The 21,579-nt window shown below is 32.3% G+C and overlaps 1 protein-coding gene across 5 annotated transcripts in view; it reads right to left on the bottom strand.

Moving 5' to 3' along the window:
* LRBA (LPS responsive beige-like anchor protein) overlaps positions 1-21,579 on the bottom strand; it is a 549,008-nt gene that overhangs the window by 108,731 nt on the left and 418,698 nt on the right. For all 5 annotated transcript variants that reach the window (XM_039875986.1, XM_039875985.1, XM_039875984.1 and 2 more), the window contains one exon: positions 13,745-13,897. In XM_039875986.1, coding sequence (XP_039731920.1) covers positions 13,745-13,897 — 153 coding nt within the window. The remainder of the gene's footprint in view (positions 1-13,744; positions 13,898-21,579) is intronic.

Here is a 21,579-nt window from a genome sequence, read left to right as displayed (position 1 = left end):
ATATAAAAATTGGAGGGTGTAAATGTTACTAATATGGAATCTGAGTAAAGAGCATATGAATGTTCTGTGTACTATTATTATTTTTGTAACTTTTTGTAAGTTTAACATTCACCAAAAAAAAGTTTAATGCCTAAGATCACTGTTTGAAATAAAATATTTTCAGTGGGACATAAATAAATAAATAAATAATTAAAAATAAAGTGCAGAAAGAGAGAGAAAACTGGAGAGAGAGGAGGGAAGGAAGAAGATTTGATCGATCAGGAGCTGATTTGAGCTAAAGAAATTCTAAAATGTCTCAAAATTTTGAGTTGTATATTTCCATGTAAAATGAAAATCAAGTACTATATTCATAACATTTACTTGAATATGTCATTTAATATTATAACGACAATGCAAACTAAATTTGCCTTGGCTTAAAAATAATAATATCCGAATCATAAAAAGTACTATAACATTTACTGGGAATATCTGTTAATAGAGAGAAAAATAACCTACCTTTTCGTATTTACACAGTACTTACAGAACTATTCATTGCTTTCCAGCACTGCAAGTACTTTGATATTCATCCTAAAGTTTGTTTTCTAATGACAGATCTAAAATGCAGAGTGAAAAGAATAAACCAGGCCATAAAAAATAAGTCATGCTGGAAAAGTATGAATCAGTCCTCAGGGGATGGGGTAGGGGGAGGTCACTTTCTGGTGACCATGACCATGGAAATTTGCTGGTTTATACAAAATTCTTAGTTGGAAAAAAATTGTTGGACAGACACCAGTTCAAACAAACATAAATACCACAGTAAGCAGTCATTTAGTGGGTATCGCTGTGCAGAGTTGCATGAAAGTATCTAAAGGCAGAACGAAACCCACAGCAGAGATGCTGCTTTTCAGATATACTGCCACTGTAGGTGACATGGCCCAGTGCCAGAAAACAAAGGCAGTGAAGGACTGGAAGCAACTTCTTTCCAGTAGCACAGGACACTACCAAAAGCAAAGATGGATGTACGGAGAACAGGGTGAGCAAGAGGTCTGTGAATTCAACTTCTAGTGCCATTTTGTGAGCCCATTAGTCTCACTATTCTTCTCCAACCATTGTCACTAGTCCCTGGCAAAAGTGATAACTTCCAGATGTATCTGGCAGACACAACTGTGACAATTTACACAAAGATTAAAAACAAAAAAAATAGTGTATTTTCTAAATCTCTCTTTTTCTATTATAAAAAATAACTTTTCTTCTATCCTTCTAACTTTGATAGAACTTAAACTGCTCTAGCTAAGCAGTAAGCTACTATGAATGAGGTTTTGTTTATTTTTATTTTCCTCAAGTCAGTACATTCAAATACTTTAATAACTTAAAGAAAAATATTACAGAAAACTGCTCCAAAATAAATTAGATTAGCCAATGCATAAAATAACATCACCAGGAATAATTTGGGAAGAATTATTATATCCAAATTCCAATCGCGGTGACTGGTGTGAATTTTTTAAAATAATTTTTTTTTATTTTTCGATTACAGTGACATACAACATCATATTCGTTTCAGGTGTACAACACAGTGATTAGGCATCTAGAAAGTGAGCACCCCAGTGGGGCTCAGGGCTACTGCTGGCAAAGGAGGGTTTGGCCACTACAAAGTGATCATCCAATGTCTAGTGCCCATCTGACACCATACGTGGTTATTACAATATTACTGACTATATTCCTTATGCTATACTTTACATGCCCATGACTATTTTGTAAATGCCAATTTGTACTTCTTAATCCCTTCCTCTTTTTCATCCATTCTCCTACCCTCCCTCTCATCTGGCTACCATTAGTTTGTCCTCTGTATCTATGAGTTTCTGTTTTGTTTGTTCATTTATTTTGTTCTTTAGATGCTATATGTAAATGAAATAGTCAAATGGCACTTGTCTTTCTCTGTCTGACTTACTCCAGTCAACACCATACCCTCTGGTTCCATCCATGTTGTTGCAGATGGCAAGATTTCATTCTTTTTTTATGTATGAGTAATATTCTGTTGTATGTATATACCACCTGGTTTTTATCCATTCATCCACTGACGAACATGGGGTGGACTTTTAGAAAGGTATGACGCTATTAGCGTGTTTAAGACAGTAAGATCCTGTTTCAAAAAAGGCTTACAGAAGGGGGATGGTCAACATACAGTTTATAAATGGAAGCACGGAAAGTAAGAATTTGATAGTGTGTCATAAAGAGAACTAGAAAAGAGGGTGTTCAATTATGTAAATACAAATATTCTGATTTCTGTGGCAGGCATTCTATCTTTGTACTGGAGATACAGGCATCAATCTAACATGGCCATTAAGAACTCCTTTGGAATTTACGTCGTCATTCAATGAGGACAGGGGACTTATCTGTTTTGTGTTTTGGTTGCTTCCATATCCCAAGACCCCAAAAGAGTATAAGCACCGAACAAATGTTATTCAATGAATTAAGTTCATCAACTTCCTCTTTTATTCTAAATCAATGCTGCCATACAGTGATTTTTGCTTATATTTGGATTCCTATACAGTTTGGGCTAAGAGAGAAACTCCTAGCAAGAAGAAATATTCTGTTGCCTCAATAGTTAAATTCTTCATGACAAATAATTTTGCTTTACATGTTATCAATTGCAAGTGCATTTAGTGCACGTTAATAACTAAAATATTTATCAATAGCTGGGACATGAAAAACAATTGCCTCTAGCTGCCATTGTCGGCTACTTCTATGTTTTTCTGGTTCCTACTGATTTTACATTTGAATCTTTATCTCTTGTATTAAAAATCTTGATCTTGACATTAACACAATTACTTAGTTGCTTAGTCTACAATATACACATAATAGTTTAAAAAGAACTATCCCATTATTACCTGAATATAAGACTAGTTTAAAAAATTTAAGATTTCTTCTGGTTCTTTTGAACATAAACATATACTACTAGAGATATTCTTATCTTACTAGAGTTATGTATTCCAATGTGTTTTCAATTTTTAGTGATTGGATTTTTCCCCTTTTTATTTTTAAATTATATAAAACAATAATTCCAAAGTCAAAACTGTTAAAGAAAATAGGTTCTAGTTGTAAATCTCACATTTACTTTGGGCAGTGTATCTTGGGGAAAGACACCTGTAAACTGGGTCAAAGGATAAACAGGTAGGTAATTTTGCCTGAGATTGGCAAATTTCCCTTCATTGTAGTATGTCATTTTGTATTCCCATCAGCAACATAAGAGAGTGACTGTTTTCCCACAGCCTCATCAACAGAATATCTTGGAATTGGAATATATTGGAATTTTGCCAATCTGAAAGATGCAGATGGAATTTCAGTACAATTTATATTTATTTTATTATGAGAGAGGTTAAGTATTTTTTCACATGTTGAAGGGACATGGACATTTATTTTTCTGGTAATTGTTGCCCTTTTTTTTTATTAGATTGTTGGGTTTATTTCTCTATAATTTTTAAGATTCCTTTATAAATGAGGTCCACTAGCCATTGTCTAAATTTTAAATATCAAATATCTTTATTCAATTCATCATCTGTCTTTTGACTTTGTTTGATTCATTTTGCCACATGAAAGTTATCTATGTTAAGGTCATCAACGTGATCAGTGTTTTTCTTTAAATACCTCTGAATTTTGACTTATAGTTGGAAAAGTTTTTCCTGCTTTCAGGTTACATAGAAATTCACTAGTGTTTTCTTCCATTACTTCTTTCACTTTTTCACACTTAGGTATCTGATACTTAGTTTTTGGTATGAAAAACAGATTTATGTTTATCTTTCTTTAAATGGCAAGCTTATACCATTTATTATAAAGTCCATCTTTTCCCCACTGTTTTGACATCAGATGGGTGCTTATAACCTCTCTACTCTCAACATCACTGAGTCTCAGAATAGTACAAAATAGGTACTCAACAAATATTTGATGAATATATGAATAAATGCACATTATTTATTAACTGTATCTCAGGAGATTCTGAGATAGTTTGTGTTTTCCATGAACCATACTTTAAAATACACTACTGGTTATTCTTACGGAATTTCAAAACATTTTTGTTAGTATGTTATATTAATATTTTAATGAACTATTAAGTAATTTTGGGAGAGAGTCACGAAAGTCATTCTAGAATACAAAATTTGTATATTTTTCCAACATGAATGTAGCATACCTTATAAATAGCATCATTTCACTTTATTTTGCTTATATATAGCATAATGTGTGACTTAGCATATTTTATAAATAGCATCATTTCACTTTATTTTGCTTATATACAGCATAATATGTGACTAAACAAAATGTTGTTCTCATTTCATTTATCCACAGTTCAGATCTCAGGTGTTTAGAGAATCTAGAACATAGCAAAAACTCAAAGCAACTGAAGGCCATGAGGAAAACAAGCTCCAAACTTATCAACTCTGGTGGTGAAAGCCACTGTAATTCCTCAGGATGTTACCCTAACATATATGTATAAAATACCACAATATATCTAAAGATGATGAAAACCCTGACAGAGAAAAGTGATAGCTGACACAGGAAAAAACTCTGAAATGCTGACAGAAAAGCTAAAGAAAAAAAAAGAAGAAGAAGAAAATGAAAAAAGGCAGAGGAATGAGCATCACTTTAGCTGAGGAACAAAAAGGTCTATATATCTCAATTACTTTTCAGGACAATATGAAAGATATCTGAATTTTTAACCTCAAGTATTCCAGAAAAGGCTGTTTATGTTCTGAATACTCTGCTTAAGATATAGGAAAACGTGTAACACATTTCATAATAAAGATTCTTTTTCAAGGAAGAGGTGAATAAAACATTGGTCTTTGAAAATATAAACTTCGATTATATGGAACTTTTTCTACGTGGGAATCATCCCATTCTCACATGATGCTGAGTGTCTCAGGCACTGTTCTTATTCACTTTGAAAGTTTCTATTAAGAGTAGTAAATAAAATTCATAGATACCTTTCCTCTTTTATTAATTTCTTTAGGGAAGACATAGGATTGCACAAAGTAATAGTTATAACACTGTATAGTGGGGTTGTAACATATGGAAGTAATATATACGACAATAGAACAAAGTAGGAAGGAGGAAATGGAGCTGAGTTCAAACTAAATCACTATATTTTACTGGAATTAAACAAGCATTAATCTGAAGTAGATTAAGATGATTGAGATAAATTGAGATAATTAAGATGCATACTGTAGCTAGAGCACTAATAAAAAATAGTAAAATTTTTTTTTAATAAAAAATGGTAGACTAGAAATATCTAATATAAAAAATTATAAAGGAGAAACAGAGAAACAAAAAGATCTAAGACTAAAGAACGTAATTAGCAAAATGGCATACATGAATCCAACCATATCAACAATAGCATTAAATGGCAGAGACTATCAGACTGGATCAATAACAACCAACTATATGTTATCTACAAAAGAAATACTTTAGAATCAAAGACAAAAGAGGTTGGAAGTAAAAGAATGGGAAACTATATACCATGGAAATAGTAGCTATAAGAAAGTTGGATTGGCTATGCTAATATCAGGAAAAACAGACAATAATTACTAGAAACAGTGAGGGACAATTTGCGATGAAAAAACAGTTCATCAGGAAAATATAACCATTATAAACATACACACAATGGTAGGCTGAAAAATGCCCCTTCCCTCCCACAAAAAGATAACAACTCTGAATCTCTAGAACTGGTAAACTTACCTTATGTGGGAAAACGGTCTTTGCAACACGATTTAGGATCTTGAGATGAGAACATTACCCTTATCAGGGAGGATCCTATGTGTAATCACACATATATTTGTAAGAGGAAGGCAGAGATTTTACAACAGAAAGAGAGGAGAAGGGGATGTGAGGACAGAGGCAGAGATCTTCTGGAGGAAATGTAATACTGATTATGGACTTCTGGCCTCTAAAACTGTGAGAGGATATATTTCTGTTGTTTTAAGCCACCAAGTTTTTGACAATTTGTTATAGCAGCTATAGGAAACTAATATACACATTTAACAGCAGAGATCAAAAATACATGAAGCAAAAACTGACAGAATTAGCAATAATATTTCGGAACCTCAACATCTCACTAGCAAATAAAGATAGAAGGAGACCCCAAATCAGCAGATATAGAAGACTTAAAAACAATAAACCAACGTGATCAACTGAAATCTACAGAACACTCAATAACAGAATGCCATTGTTCTCAAGAGCAAACAGACTCCTCCAATATACGCCATATCTTAGGTCATAAAGCAAGTCTCGGTACATTTAAAACCACACAAAACATATTCTCCAGTTACAATGAAATTAAATTAGAAATATACAGAAGAAAACTTGGAAAATCCACAAATATTTGGAGACTAAACAATACGCTTCAGGATAACATAAGTCAAAAAAGAAATCACAAAGGAAATTAGAAAATGTTATGAGATGAATGAAAATAAGCAAACAAAATATCTAAGTTTATTGGATGCAGCAAAAATAGCACATAAAGAGAAATTTATTGCTGTAAAAAACAAAATTAGAAAAAAGAAATCAAATTTAAAAAAATTTCCCCCAAATTAAGAATCTAGTAAAGGAGCAAACTAAACCTAAAGCAAGCAAATGGAAAGAAAAAATGATTTTCAGAGTGAAAGCCCAAAGAAAGAAAAAAACAGAAACACAATAGAGGAAAATCAAGTTCATTTCTTTGAAAAGATCAACAAAACTGACAATTCTTTAGCAAGAATGACCAAGAAAAACAGGATGATACAAATTAAACAAAAATCAGGGATGAATGAATAAGGTTGTTAGCATCACTAACAACCTTAGATTAATTAAAATGATTATAAGGCATACTGTGAACTTTTATACCAATAAATTAGAAAAACAAGTACCTAAAAAACCACAAATTACTGAAACTAATTCAAGGAAAATAGAAAATATGAAAATATTCTAACAAGTAAAGAATTGAATTGGTAGTTTAAAATCTTTCCACAAAGGAAATCCCATGTCCAGATGGCTTCAGTGGTGAATAGCACCAAATATTTAAAAAAGAAAGAAACCAATCTTTCACAAAGTCTTTCAGAGAACAGAGGAAAAGGAAATCCTGCTACTTCTACTTCTATGAGACTAATATTATCCTGATATTAAAGTCAAAGAAAACACAAGAAAATTACATATCAATATTCCTCATGAACAAAGAGGCAAAAATCCTCAAAAGCAATATATTAACAACAAAAAATACAATATATGTCAAAAAAATTTATACCATCCAAGTGTGATATATTCAAGAAATACAAGGTTGGTTTAACATCCCCCAATCAATTAATGTAATATATCATATTTCACTTTTTGTTTCTTGTTTGGAGAACTTTTCTCTATTCTAAAGTCACAAGGAAATCCTCCTGCATTATCTTCTAAAAATTCTACCCTTATATTTAAAGCTTTACTATATTTTAATTTTTGTTTGTGGTAGAAGATAAACTTCCACTTTCAATTTTTTTCATATTGATATCTGTTGTTATGGGTGTAAATTGTATCTCCCAAAATTCAAATGTTGAAATCCTAACTTCCCACTAACTCAGAATATGACCTGATTTGGAAATAGGGTCATTACATATGTACTTATGTTATGATGAGGTCATACTGGAATAAGGTGGGCCCCTAATCAATATGACCGGTGTCCTCATAAAAAGGGGAAATCTGGACACAGGGACAGCACACGAGGGAGGATGACGTGAAGAGACTCAGGGAGAAGACAGCTATACAAGCCAACAAGAAGCCTAGAACAGAGCCTTCCCTCCCAGACCTCAGAAGGAACCAACTCTGCTGAATTCTTATTTGACTTCCAGCCTCCAGAACTTGTTTAAGCCACCCAGTTTGTGGTACTTTGTTAAGGCAGCTCTAGGAAATTAATTACAATAACTATCTCAGCACCCTAAACTGAAAAGTCCTTTTTCTTACAGATCTGCAATACCAGCTCTAGAACAGTTTCTTTATAAGTCCTGGTCTGTTTCTGGGCTCTCTCTTTACTTTGGTTAGTCTACTTCTCCTAATTTCCCCTAATTACTATAGCTTTATAATATTTCTTGATATACAGTAAAGCAAATCCCTCTGAAACCTGTTCTTGTTCTCAGAGAGGGTCTTGGCTATAATTGGCCCTTTACTCCTTTACAATTTTTTTTTCCATATTCCAATAAACAAAAATAACCTATTGAGACCTGGATTGATTTTTATATTGAATTTATAAATAATTTGGGGAGAATTAACAACCTATCAACATGGGATATCTTTTTTTTTCACTTATTTAAGTGTCCTTTTTGAACTAAAAATTTCACAGTATATCAGGACTAAGAGTAAACCAAACAATAGTAATTTTAGATTTTTTTTCAAACTTCATAAATTTGTGCCCCCATTTCCCAGGGATTTAGATCCAATCACTGCATGGAGTGGGGAGAGGAGAGGGAAGGATATGTCTAAGGTTGAGAATAATTAGTACCAATTGAAGCTACCGTGACTATATATATTATTATCCATATCATCATCAGTGTGGAAAAAGAAAAGGCAACTGGAATAAGAACAGTATGAAAGAAAACATGTTAGCTTCTGGTCAGCTCTCTTAAGAAACAGGTTTTTAAATGCCATTTATCCAGAAAATGGAAACAAGGATATAATAAAGGTATAAAAAAAGTACAACTCCTTTTAAATCTCGATTAAACCTCTCAGCCTTACAGTGTCTATAAACACTGTGATTTGGAACATAATATGCCATTACAATAATCTAATTGCTATACCATTGCAAACTCAGCCATCTCAAGCTGTAGGTCTTGCTGTATGTACATACAGCACTTTTTAATCAACGTGCTATTCTTAGTGTCAAGTATATTGTCATCACTTGAGAAATGTAAATTTCCCATTCAAATGAAAAGGTTAGAAAAGCTTGACCTAGTTCATGGAGAGAAATAAGAGCTATGAAGGTTTAGGTAGGTTATATAGATTTATATTTAGCAATAGAAAGGAAAAAACAAGGTTGATGAAGAAATGAAATTGGAAATTTTATTTTTCTCAGACAGTATTTAAAAAAATCGTCGCTTTTAATCTGTCCTTATAACATCTGGAAAGGAGATAACATACTCATTTTTTCTTTATCTTCTCAATCAAGTGACTACACATGTCACCATTATGAATTAGTAGAGAAGACAAAAGCTACAGAAGTACACAAAAGCAAATGTGAGTCTAACTGGGAAACTCAGGACAATTCATCAATAGAAGCCCTCCTTTATTGCCTTCACACCACCTCTCAGCCCTGAGAGGCTTTCTATTGCAACAACTTAAGCAATCAAAGAGGAAGTACCCTCCAAATATGGTCTGTCTTGTTCATTGAGTCTTACAGTGCTGGTACATGGATATACAGTAAATACCTGTTATATGAATGAATTACTTTTATTATAATTGGAATAAACTATATATTCTTCAACAAAAATAAAATGTTCCATTTCATCAACTTTTATAAACAGACCTACCATTATTGCTCAGAGTATGCTTTTCTTTGTCTTTTATTCCAGTTAAAGCCTGGGGTTATAAGAGGCAATACAATACAGGTCCATAACATCGGCATTATATCATAAGAGACATATGATGAGCAGTCTGAACTCATACATTTTTAGATTATTTGAAAGTATGAAAGCCTGTTTCTCATTTATATTTCGGAAGCAGTATTTGGAATAATTTTTTTTTTTGGTCCAGGTAATATTAAATAACATAGACCAACCTCTGGGCTGCAAAGGCTGCTCTGGTTTTACCCTGATTCCAACTATTCAGAACAAAGAAAGTGGAATTTATTTACCTGAAAGACTAATCAGACCTAGGTGGGTTTTCCTTCTAAAATACAAAGGATATTATCTTTTGTACATAAATCCAACACTTTGACCACTTTGTCAATCCTACACGTAGCTCTTCATTACTTACAGAAAGCTCTGAGGATTAAAATGGTTAGGAAATATAGTAGTTATGTTCCTCTAACACAAATAAAAAAATGTATTAGCAGTCCACTATCAAAATCATGTTCCTAGAAATATCCTACCCCCCTGAATTAATATTTGGGCAAGTAAATACTTAAAAAAGACATGCTGGGTATCTTAAAATGAGTATGTCAGTTAATTAATTCTGTGATCCCCGGCTACCAACGGAGTACTGTACAATCTGTTATTATTCACTGTCCTATAGATCATCTGTTCTTGGTGCTGGTTTGTTCCAGGAAGAGAGACAGCTGCAACATTATATCCCTGTTCAACCTGAGGGCCATCTGACTTTAATTGTAACACACAGCTTGATGTGGCTCTGGCTATGAGAAGCCAAAGTATCGTCTGTAATAATCTGGAAAAGCAGAAACCTGCCAACAGAGGGCTGAAAACAGGGACTTGTGCTGTCTGGCTGCCTGACGGGCTGCAGGAAATATGATTAATGAGTAAGGTATAATGATATCAGGAACCCGATTAGCACCACAAAAAGGTCACAGATCAAAGTAGTATGCATTTCATGAGCTACAATCATTGCATAAAATCTGAAGAAGTAAACCAAAAAGAGGAGGGGGATAAACCTTTATGTGATAACATGCTCACAGATACATAAAATACCATACTAATAATTCAGTCACTTACAGAAAGTTAACAAAAATTATAAAATGAATCAATATGCACTGCACTGTAAAAAAGCTTTGTTCATCATAGGTATATAATAAAGATTTCTGAATGAGTGAATGAATGAATAAGTTCTTTCATAAAGACACTTGAAAGTAAAATAAGTATTTCTCCTAATTATGAATTGATCAGAGATGTAAATATTCAATGATAAACTATATTTGCATTTGATGTGCCATGAATTTTTATATAGTTCTGCCAAGAACGTATGCTTATTCAGAGTCTAAACTATTAAGACATCTGTAAAACTTATAAGAAGAGGAATCGCTGGGACAAATGTTTAGTAACTTAATAAGTTATAATAATGTGTAGTTAGTATTATAAAATGCTATTTTGTATATAATTTTGTAGTCGTGTCCGCGTTTAAAACTAGAGCGGGCAAATCCTCAATCTGATTGGAACACAATTTGGGAAGTTACCACCTTCTGTTTTTTGTGCCCTTGGGAAACCCACCCTACACGGATCTGGCTTTTCTGAGTGAAAGTAAAAATGGGAGGTACTGACAAGGGATTGGCTTAGCTCAATTCATAGTTAAATTTTCTTAATTGTCAAAATATTATTGAAAAGCTTTAAATATAACATTTTCAATGTGTCTGCCTCTTATACCAAAGTAAACACACTAACAAACCTCTTTGCATTTTTAATACTAAATATGATCATGATTAATAGAGAGCTGGTTCCCTTGAGATTTAAAAGTTTGAATCATATTGGAGAAAAAAACACTTCCATAATAAAATGATGGGAATATGATTTTAATTATTTTCTTAAAAAGTTATTTTAAGAATGGAGATGAGTATTTATATTTTTCAAATATTATATAAATATTATTTTATATCTACCTAAGAGTAAAAACATTTTTTTAAATTGGTAATTCAAAAGGAACCATTCAAAATGAAAAGACTAGGCTAGGAGAAAAATCTTTGGAAAAGGTATTTTGGATAAAGGACTTTTATGGAGAATAAAAAAAGATCTCTCAAAACAGAATAATAAAAACAGTCCAATTAAAAAATAGGCTAAACGTGTGAATAGACAGTTTTGCCACAGAACATATATGTAGAAAATAAACTGGTGAAAAGGTGATTAACATCATTAATCACTAGAGAAATGCAAATTAAAGTCGCCTACTAGAATGGCTAAAATGAATAAGACTGGTAATACCAAGTTATGACAAGGATATGAAAAATTGGAACTTCACACATTGTAGGTGGGAATGCAAAATGGGAAACGTATTCTTAGCATATGACCCAGCAATTAAACTCCTAGGAATCTAAGAGAAATGAAAACAGATGTCCACCTTAACACATATACAAATATTCATAATAGCCTCAAATTGGAAAAAACAAATGTCCATAAACCAGTAAATAAACAAAGTATGTTGTATCTTTACAATGGAATACTATGCAGCAATACAAAAAAAAAAAAAAACACCACAACAAAAAACCAAAAACAAACGAACAACACAACTAATTAAAGGCATCACGGCTAAGTGAAAGAAGAGGCACAAACAGACAACACATTGTATAATTCCATTTACATTAAATTTCTAGACAATGCAAAACTATAGAATCAGTGGATGCCTGGGACTAAAAGTGGAAAACAAAGACTGATAGCAAACCAGTACAAGCAAACTTTTTGGAGTGATATAAGTGTTCTAAAGCGGATTGTGGTGATGTTACACAACTGTATAAATTTACTAAAACTTATTGAATTGTGCACTTTTATAAAGGTGAATTTTACAATATGTAAATCATACCCGAATAAAATGTGTTTTAAAAGGGCAGTCACTAAAAGAAAAAGTACTTCCCATTGACTTCTATGCACCCCTGGGAAACAAAGTCACACACCAGAGACAGACAACTGTCACATCTAAAAGTCTGACATCTCCTCCAATATCTTTCAGAGCTAAGCTCTGTCTTTTGCTCTCATTTGAATTTAATTTATACGAGAAGCTTCAAAAGCACTGGAATAAAAGTAAAATGCAGTATGGCCCTCCACACTGTGATAGAATAATGCTAGACACTATTTTCCAAGTGCCTGCCACAAGCCCGAGAGTATCCTAGGCATTTTACATACATCGTTACAATTTTATACTCATAATGTCCAAATTACAAATGAGGAAACCAAGGCTCAGAAACGTTAAATAGCCTAGGATTCCATAACCAGCAACGTGATTTATCCAGGATTAAGAAAACTGGTCTAGTCAAAATCTACGTTCTTTCCACTTCCCTTGCCGTGCTTCCCGTATACATAAAACGTGACATTTCAGTAGTAATGAGATTATAATTAGGATCTGAAAGGCAGGATTAAAACACAATTGTTGGTATAAAAGGTAAGAAATGTCATCTAGGAAACTAAAATGCAATAATTTTCTTTGCTTAAATGTAAATTAAAAATACAATGAAATTTTGATTTCATCTTTAATATGGAATATGATAAAATATTACTTTTAAATACTGAGACCAATCTCCCTGATTCCTAACTTTTATTAAAATTAAAGGCAAAAAAAATCATGTTACTTTTTCATAAAACAGAGTACCCATATATCAGAAGACATTAAAGAGCCCCTAGAGAGGATTCTGAAAAGTCATTTCTAAGCACAATGATTATTGTACTTTCAAGTTTCTAAGTTTTCATATTCCAAGTATTACATGAAGAGTCCCTTCAAAAGAGATACAGGATATAATTTGATATCTTGTTTTTATTACCAAAATGTGCATTGGCCTTCTAACCTGGCACACACAATTATGTTCTTTTCCTGGTATGAGAAATCCATGTTAGAAAAAGCACAGCATTCCAAGTTTAACCAACAGTTTTTGCTTATAATTTTGAATTATCACGTACATATGAAAGTAACCTAAACACTGCATAAAAGAATAAAAGAAACTGTTATACCTTTCAATACAATAAAATTTTATCAAGTTTATACTGATTCATGAACTATTATGTCACTCTCAGTTATCCCTATCAACTACAGTTCTGTTCAGAAGAGCAAGGGTTAACGATTATACCAACACATGAAACATACTTTGAGGAAAGGCTCATGACAGAGTAGATGATTACTATCTTACCAATCTGTTTATGCGAACAAATTCTTCCGAGGTTTTGGCCCAAGGAGGAAGTTCAACATCAGACACTACTGTCCCATCATCCATCACTCCAAGATTATAATTATTGAAGTTGACAAACATCTCAGGGAGATAATAAAATTCAGGAATCAACTCCTATATAAAAATAAAAGACAATGTCATATTATAAATTGTAGAATACTGACTAGATATTCATAAAAGGCCTTGATCATTTCCTATTATGCAGAAAAAAAAATAAACAGAATTGTTTTCTCTTTTCATATCACAGCCCTATTGCAAAGTTTCTATTAAGGTAGACAGATACCATCCAACCAAATTTAAATAACATTTTGCTGGTTGGTTATATGCTTTCCTTCAGGACAAGTTTCATAACCTCAAAATTCTTAAATACCAACATTTAAGTAATATTTGAGGTTTGACAAGATAGAAACAGAGATTAACATGCTGTAACAATAACAACAACTTAAACTTGATTTTTAAATGAGGTATATGGAATTTTACAGAAAATAAACAAAACCTTTATAAGCATTAAAATGCCACTACCTTGGGCCCTTCATTAACCAGGAAGATATTCATTATAATTAGTCACAGTTAACGGTATATTTGACTCACATTTCAAAACATTCAAGTTTAGTTTTAAGGTACGAACATTGATAAAAATTTCAAAACTTATAAGCAGTCTAGAAAATGACCTGTGTAAGAAATCGAGTAAATTAGATAGGACTTTAAAGGACATTTAAAATACACTTTAATAGACTATTTAATAAGCAGAAAAATTCAGCCAGCTAGGTTTTTGTGTACAATAGAACTCATGTATAACTATTTCAGAGGTCCTGTAGATCAGACTTGAAATCCAGTTTTGACATGGGTCAGTGACTCAGTGGTCTTTCAGATACCCCTCAGGGCCAGCTATGGCAGGCCTGGCTTTCCAAACAGTTTAGTAAAATAGGGAGGTCATCAGATTTTGGACAAGGTCAGTATGAACTTGCCAGAGCAAAGAAAAAAGATCCAGCAAGAATTAAGCTATTATCACCTCCATCACCCATGTGAAATGTTGCTTGACTGTGAACTGCACACTCTTGGTTTACAATCACAATAATTAACTAAGCAGGGTAGAAATGAGTTCGTCCTCCAAATGCCTGACAACCACCTGGTCATTGGACTTGAAAAACTTAAATTAAGCAAAAAAAATTTTAAGGGAGAACCCTGTTAAAAGTTTAACCATAAATGAAATAAAAAAGTAATCACTCCAGTTTTAAGATTCTCATCTTCAAAAACAATGCATGTTAAGTCTGACTGACAAAAAGGGGAAAGACATATGTGTTATTTTATACAACAAAGAGTTATATCCAATTTGTTTGAGCTAATGTTTACTGCATGAGATGAGTCAGGTACTAAAGTAAACTCTTAATAAACTTATTGCATTTAATCTTCACGATAACTTTACAAGGTAAGCTATCATCTCTATTTTAAAAATGAACTAAAACTCAAAGAAGTAATTTGCCCAAGTTTACACAGCTGATTTATGATAAATTTGGAACTTAGATCAAAACCTTAACTCTAAAGTCTGGGTCAAATCATCAAGTAAGCATGAGTTCTACTTATACGTTTACACAGTGGTAAATATTTTAAACATAAGTTTTTAACATACATTCTAAGTTATTTTTTTAAAGTAAACACAAACTTTTGATTCCTTCATAAGAAAACAACTGGTTTACCTGAAAAATTATATTACATATGTGTAAAATACATATACACTACATATATAGTATTATTTAATAAAATTAATCAAACCAGGAAGAATTTTAAAATTATGCCATTATTTACCCAGATATGAATATAAATCTCCTTATAATTATATCAATAATTTGCTGAAGTGTGCATTCAATATATTCCAACTTTGAGAAATTTACTAAAATGTCTTAATTTTACTTCATATTACTTGTGCTACTTCTACAATAAGAGGACTATGCCTACTTTGTGTATTCAAAAATCAAAAGCTGCATTTTGGCTTAACTAAATGCTAATTCTTTTCATTTCAGTAATACCCACTCACCCCCAACTCCAAACCCAGGCCCTCACATTAGAGGATGTTACCCTCCTTTGGCCTATTTTACTCACTATGCTGCTGAGTAATAATTCTCCTAATATTAAAAACAATTATAATGGCTGAATTTTAGATGCTAAAATTTCAAAACAAAACAGACATAAACCAAATGAGAAAATTTTCACAAAAGATACGAAGAAAATTTTTAAATCTTACTGGACCATGTTAAACTTTCAGTTATATAATTTCTATCATGCTAGGAGGAAGGTAATAACTCATCAATTTCCAAAATTACCATAGATTTTATTTGAAATTTCCTATTAAAAATAGATAGCCTGTAAATTTTGTACAATGGACATTCTACAAATATTTCAAAATTAAAATTTTAAGCTTTATTAACTGAAAACTAAGCTTAATATTTCACTTAAAATTTATCAATATATAAATTTGTTTTGCCCCCTTTATTTTTATCTCCCGCCCCCAAATTCCTCCATATCAAGAGAGTAGTCAGGCATTTTCAGAACATTTGCAAGGTCCAGAAGAGAGGCCTCTTGAAGACATCCTCTTTTTCTGTCTTTTGTGAGAGTCTAAGCAAAAAAGATTATGTCCAGGAGGAGCAGTATCAAAAGTTAGTCTTTTTAAAGAGACAGAAGTCACAAAAGAGAGAAGGTTTTCTCTAAGATTAGGGTGGCAAATTTCTTAAAATCTGTAATCAGCTTTCTTTCAGCTTGACAGGAAGGAGAGGGGATGAAGAGGTTAGGCTAAAACCCAGGGGATGGTGAGTGGTGATCAGGGTGACACTTGCCCATATAGCACTTCTGTATGAATTAGAAAAAGGCAACCCTTCTGAGCTAATGCAGTCCCAAGGGAACTCATTTTGGTAAGTGGAATACAGACTGGATTTCTGCTCCTATTCTTTCCTGCAATCACGTACCTTTACATAGACAACAATCTGCCCAACTGTACATGGTGAACTCATGATGGTACACTTAGGGAAGGTATCCCTTGGTACCAGGAATTTTGGCATTAGCAAATATTTCTTAACCCAAGTTTAGTATAATCCAGCAGAGCTGTCTGCTTCCAAAGATCATGTGTCTTACAGAGTGAGGATATGACAAGGTGGACTAAAGATGTGAGGGCCAATTTTCTAGGTACCTCTAAATTGAAGACTCCACGAGATTGAGGACTTTATATACCTTGTTCACCACTATACTTTCACAGAGTGTGACACATGTTAGGCGTTCAGTAAAAATCTGTTGACTGAATGGTTGAAAAAATGGTATTTAAACTCAAAGATAAGCAGAGGGGGAAAAAATGAGAACAGTTCAGACAAGGGGAATATTTTAAGAAGAGGTACAGAGATTGAAATATGCATATCATTTGTTTCCGATGATCAATGAGGAACTATTTAATTGGTTTAGAGAGGACTATATACACGAAGTGGGAAATAAGGGTGGAGACATAGGAAGGGTCAAAGTGCAGAAAGCCTTGAACGCCAGGCTATAAAGTTAAGCTTTTTTTCCATAAGGGAATTTAAAAAATGAACATGAATTTAAAATAGGACAAATGCTTCCAAGAAATTAACACTGACAAGAAAGATTACAAAGCAGCTACAAAGGACATTATCAAATGAGCACAATAAAATTAAGGAGTGAACACATATACTTAAAACATATTACCTCGTTGTAAGGAAAACTGCATAAATAAATTGATAGAAGTCAAATACCCTCTTAAAATAAAATAAACATGCTGAACTCAACTGAGGTACACCAACATGTGACAAAAGAAATAGACAAGTATACATATGGCTTAAATTTTATTAAGGATGACAATGACATTAAAGTTATACAGCAGAATTCCACCTTAATCTTAAAAGCATCTTTCTAAGAACCGTGACTTGATAGAATACCACCAACTATTATAGTTAAAAATTATCTCCTTTGACAAATGAAATTTAGTAACAGTCAAAGATTAAGTCTCTCTAATACTGCTAATGTACATTTACAAAATGAAGTATGTTTTATATTCATCAGAATAGAACATTCAGCCCTAGATAAAAAACACATGTTCAGCAATTCTTTAAAACATCAGTAGAAAATGATAAGTAAACAACACTGACAGAAGACAGAGATATTTATAATTCACATTTTCTCCTGACTTGCTGACAATAATTTTAATTTCTATCATTTAATTAGGCAGACGGGTCTTAGATGCAGGTAAAATAGTCAAAATGTATTGAATCATCTCCTAAAATAAAAATTTGAAAGGTTCAACCAGAGGTTATACCACAGTTCAGGATAAGCCCATTGCTTTGATCACAAATCCCAAGGCTTTCATGGCATAATGACAAGGATTGGTTGTGACCACACATATGCTTTAGTTTTCTTTATTACGGTATGATCCCCACTGACATGAATGACCTCTGCAACAAGGCTGTATGATTCTCCTGCTAATCGTCACCAATTCTGGCCATTGAACTAAAACCATTACTTCAATAATACTTGAGCAACCATGACACATATTAATCTATTAACCCAAAGACACAATATAATCAAAATCGAAATAAAAATAAAGATTCTACTTCATAGCTAAAGTTAAATTTTCATTTTATTCTTAGTAAAATATGAAATCATGACAACTTGAATATAAGCACAATAGCAAGATAACTAATTTAACGTATACTGCTTTGGGGACACTGATGGTAATAAAGACGTGAAAGCAAAATTTTAGCATTTCACTATTGGAAAATGATATATTTTATGAAAGAAAAAATCTAAAATATGCTTCCTTAATAAACAAAAAAAGTAGATTACCAATATATTATAAAAAAAAAACGTACATGTTGATATATTTTAACTTTCAAATACTCATTTTGCTAGTCCACAAATAAAAAAACTTAAAAAAAAAATTGATCAGAGTTGAATTGTACCTATGTCATTTTAAATGAACTGCATATCTGAAAGTTTTCAAACTGATGCTTAAATTTAGTTTCTCCTTATTTAGTAGATAAGATACTAACTTTTTCGTTTAATAATAGAAATATAACAGTAAATTTTAAAATTGGAAAAGGAAAAATAATCTATAACCCAAATAATCTAAACAAATCCAATAAATATTGTCATTTTAGATATTATAAAACTGTCATTTTCAATGCAATAAATTAAGAAAACCATGGATTATGCACCAATAGATAAAAGACAATCTATCTCAACCTAATATAGTGAAGAGAATAACTGGGTTTGAGTCTTGTCTACTTAACTTACCAGTCACAGGTCTTTAAATTAATTTAATTTTTCTGACCCTTACTCCCCTCAACTGTCATTTCTAAAACAAAGGATTATTGTGAGACTAAGAGATAATACAGAATTCTATATGCACATAAGATCTTATCACTATTAATAATAACAATTATTATTCTTATTAATGTGACCTCTGATAAAAATCCCAACTTGCCTGATCTTAGGGCCAACAGCACATGCACTGAAATATGCCCATCCATAAAGCATTTAACACAATTCTAAGGGCATTTAACAAAACTTACTTGTAAAAATTAATGTGTCCACAAAAATATTTAAGACTTCATAATTCCTAAGTAACTACTGAACTTAAAACAAATTTATTATTTTTTTATTAGCAATGACAGTATGGCTTAACATGTCTCACTTTATGATGAATACCCTCAATATTTCATAGTTTTCTCCGGCTTTCAACACATTTTTTCACTTCCATGTTCAGACTGGACATTTTTACTGAGCCTGTTGCTGTCCCAGGCCCCAACCTTCAAGGAAATTGTAACCCGGGAAGCGATAATAAACATTGATAACGCAAACAACAGGTACTGTGCTGCTGCCAGAAAACAAGACATAAATTGCATGCCCACATTAAATCCTTTCTGGAACAAGTTGTAAAAGACATACACATTGCTATCTGTGAGTGAGAAGAGTTAATTTGGTGTCCATGAGCATATTGATAAACAGACTACTTTTTTTATTGAACAAAAATATCAAAAGATCATCAGTCAAAAAACAAATCATAGCTGGAGTGTGTTCATTTTTGTAATTCAGGAAGACACCATCATTTTCTAAGTGCCTTAAAAGATTTTTTCCTACCTAGTATATAAGCAGCAGAAGAATAAAAATATTAGTGTTTCAAGTGATTTTTATCAAAGGACAAAAAAAAAAAATCATTCATTGTGGACAAAAAAATACAAAGTTCAATGCTAAAAAAAAATTAGTACAGCAGGTCCTTGAATAATGTCATTTTGTTGATGAGATGCCTCAGGAACTTAGCTCCCATTTATGTCAATTAGCCTATGATAAAACTGGTTTCAATATATGTTGTTTCACTTAAAGCTGCTGTCGAGTGAAGACTTACTGCACATGGATACATCATCTAACTGTTAAAGAAATGTGACTAAACTAACAACTCTGCGAGTTATGCGTAAGGTATGCATAAAAACCAGGATAAATATATAGTTCCGTTAGACTGCGTTTTACATTTTTAAGAGAAAGGTGAGACAGCATGAGTACACTGTAATGTGGATATGAGTTGTGAAAGGGAGAAAAGACTGGTAGAAGGAGAATGACTTGCAAAAAAATAAAGAAAAGAAGAAAAAAAAAAAGGGAGAGGGAGAGAGCGAGGGAGGGAGCACAAAAGCCAGAAATGTGCAAAAGATGTGTGGAAAAGAGTAAGCTTAATTTTACTTTCATTAAGCATTAAAAAATTCTGATTTAAAATTATGTCTGAAAACAATAAGAATAAATTCAAACTACCAAATCATTTAAGTTTAAAATTTTTTCTTAAACAAATGCATCAAGAAATATATTTCCAGCAATTACGATTAACTATAGTTAAACACTTTCATATAAATGACTATAATGCTGATGTTATCAGCATCCATGAAATGTATTAGGGTAGACAGTGTGTTGATAAAGAAAAAAAGGAAGCTAACTTATCTTTAAATTACAGACCCCTGGGATTTCAGAGGTAGTAAAGGGCAAGTCAAAGGTCTCTTGTTTTACAAAGCTCACAAGACACAAATAAAACTACTATGATCACCTCCATTTTCAATTATCATTTAATAAACATGTGTGCACTTAAAACTAATAAGGGTTAATTTTTAAAGCTAAAACTAATTTTTGTAATATTAGTGAGTCATTTTAAAAAATATTATTAAGCAATATCTTTTTACTTAATTATAAGTACTGAATATACTGTACTGACCCTATTAAGTTCATAACTTAATACAAATTTTACATTTATCACTAACAATACAAAATGAATTATAAGATAGGGTTTTTAAATTGAATATCCAAGATACGACCGGCCAGTGATAAGATATTCAAATGGACTTCTTTCATAAAGCTATAACAGTAAGAACACAATCTGTCTTAACTATAAAAATGTAGAAAATAGAATTGACAACTCTTGGTCAGCAGATGATAGTCAGCTTTCAGTTTTCTTGGGGACAGAAGAGCCCTTCCTAAAATATGTGATGTTAGCAGCCTATTCCATGTGGAACACATATACATTTGGGTTTTGTCGTGCCCTTCTCGCTGGGGTGGCCATACAGTCTCTTTTTTCTCCTCAAATGACCTATTTTCCCTAGGCTTCTTCACTGACTCCTCTTTTTCTGGCATCTTTAAATCTATCCATTCTTTCATATAGCCAATATGTACTGATTTCTAACTAAAAACAACGCAGGTTCTAAATGCTGAGGTTCCAAAGTGGACAAAACAAAAAGTCTCCACTTTTGGAGACCTCTAGTGAT

The sequence above is a fragment of the Pteropus medius genome, unplaced genomic scaffold (genome assembly GCF_902729225.1).
Source record: "Pteropus medius unplaced genomic scaffold, Ma_sr-lr_union100, whole genome shotgun sequence".
Lineage (NCBI taxonomy): Eukaryota > Metazoa > Chordata > Mammalia > Chiroptera > Pteropodidae > Pteropus > Pteropus medius.
This window is presented reverse-complemented; position numbering and strand designations above follow the sequence as displayed.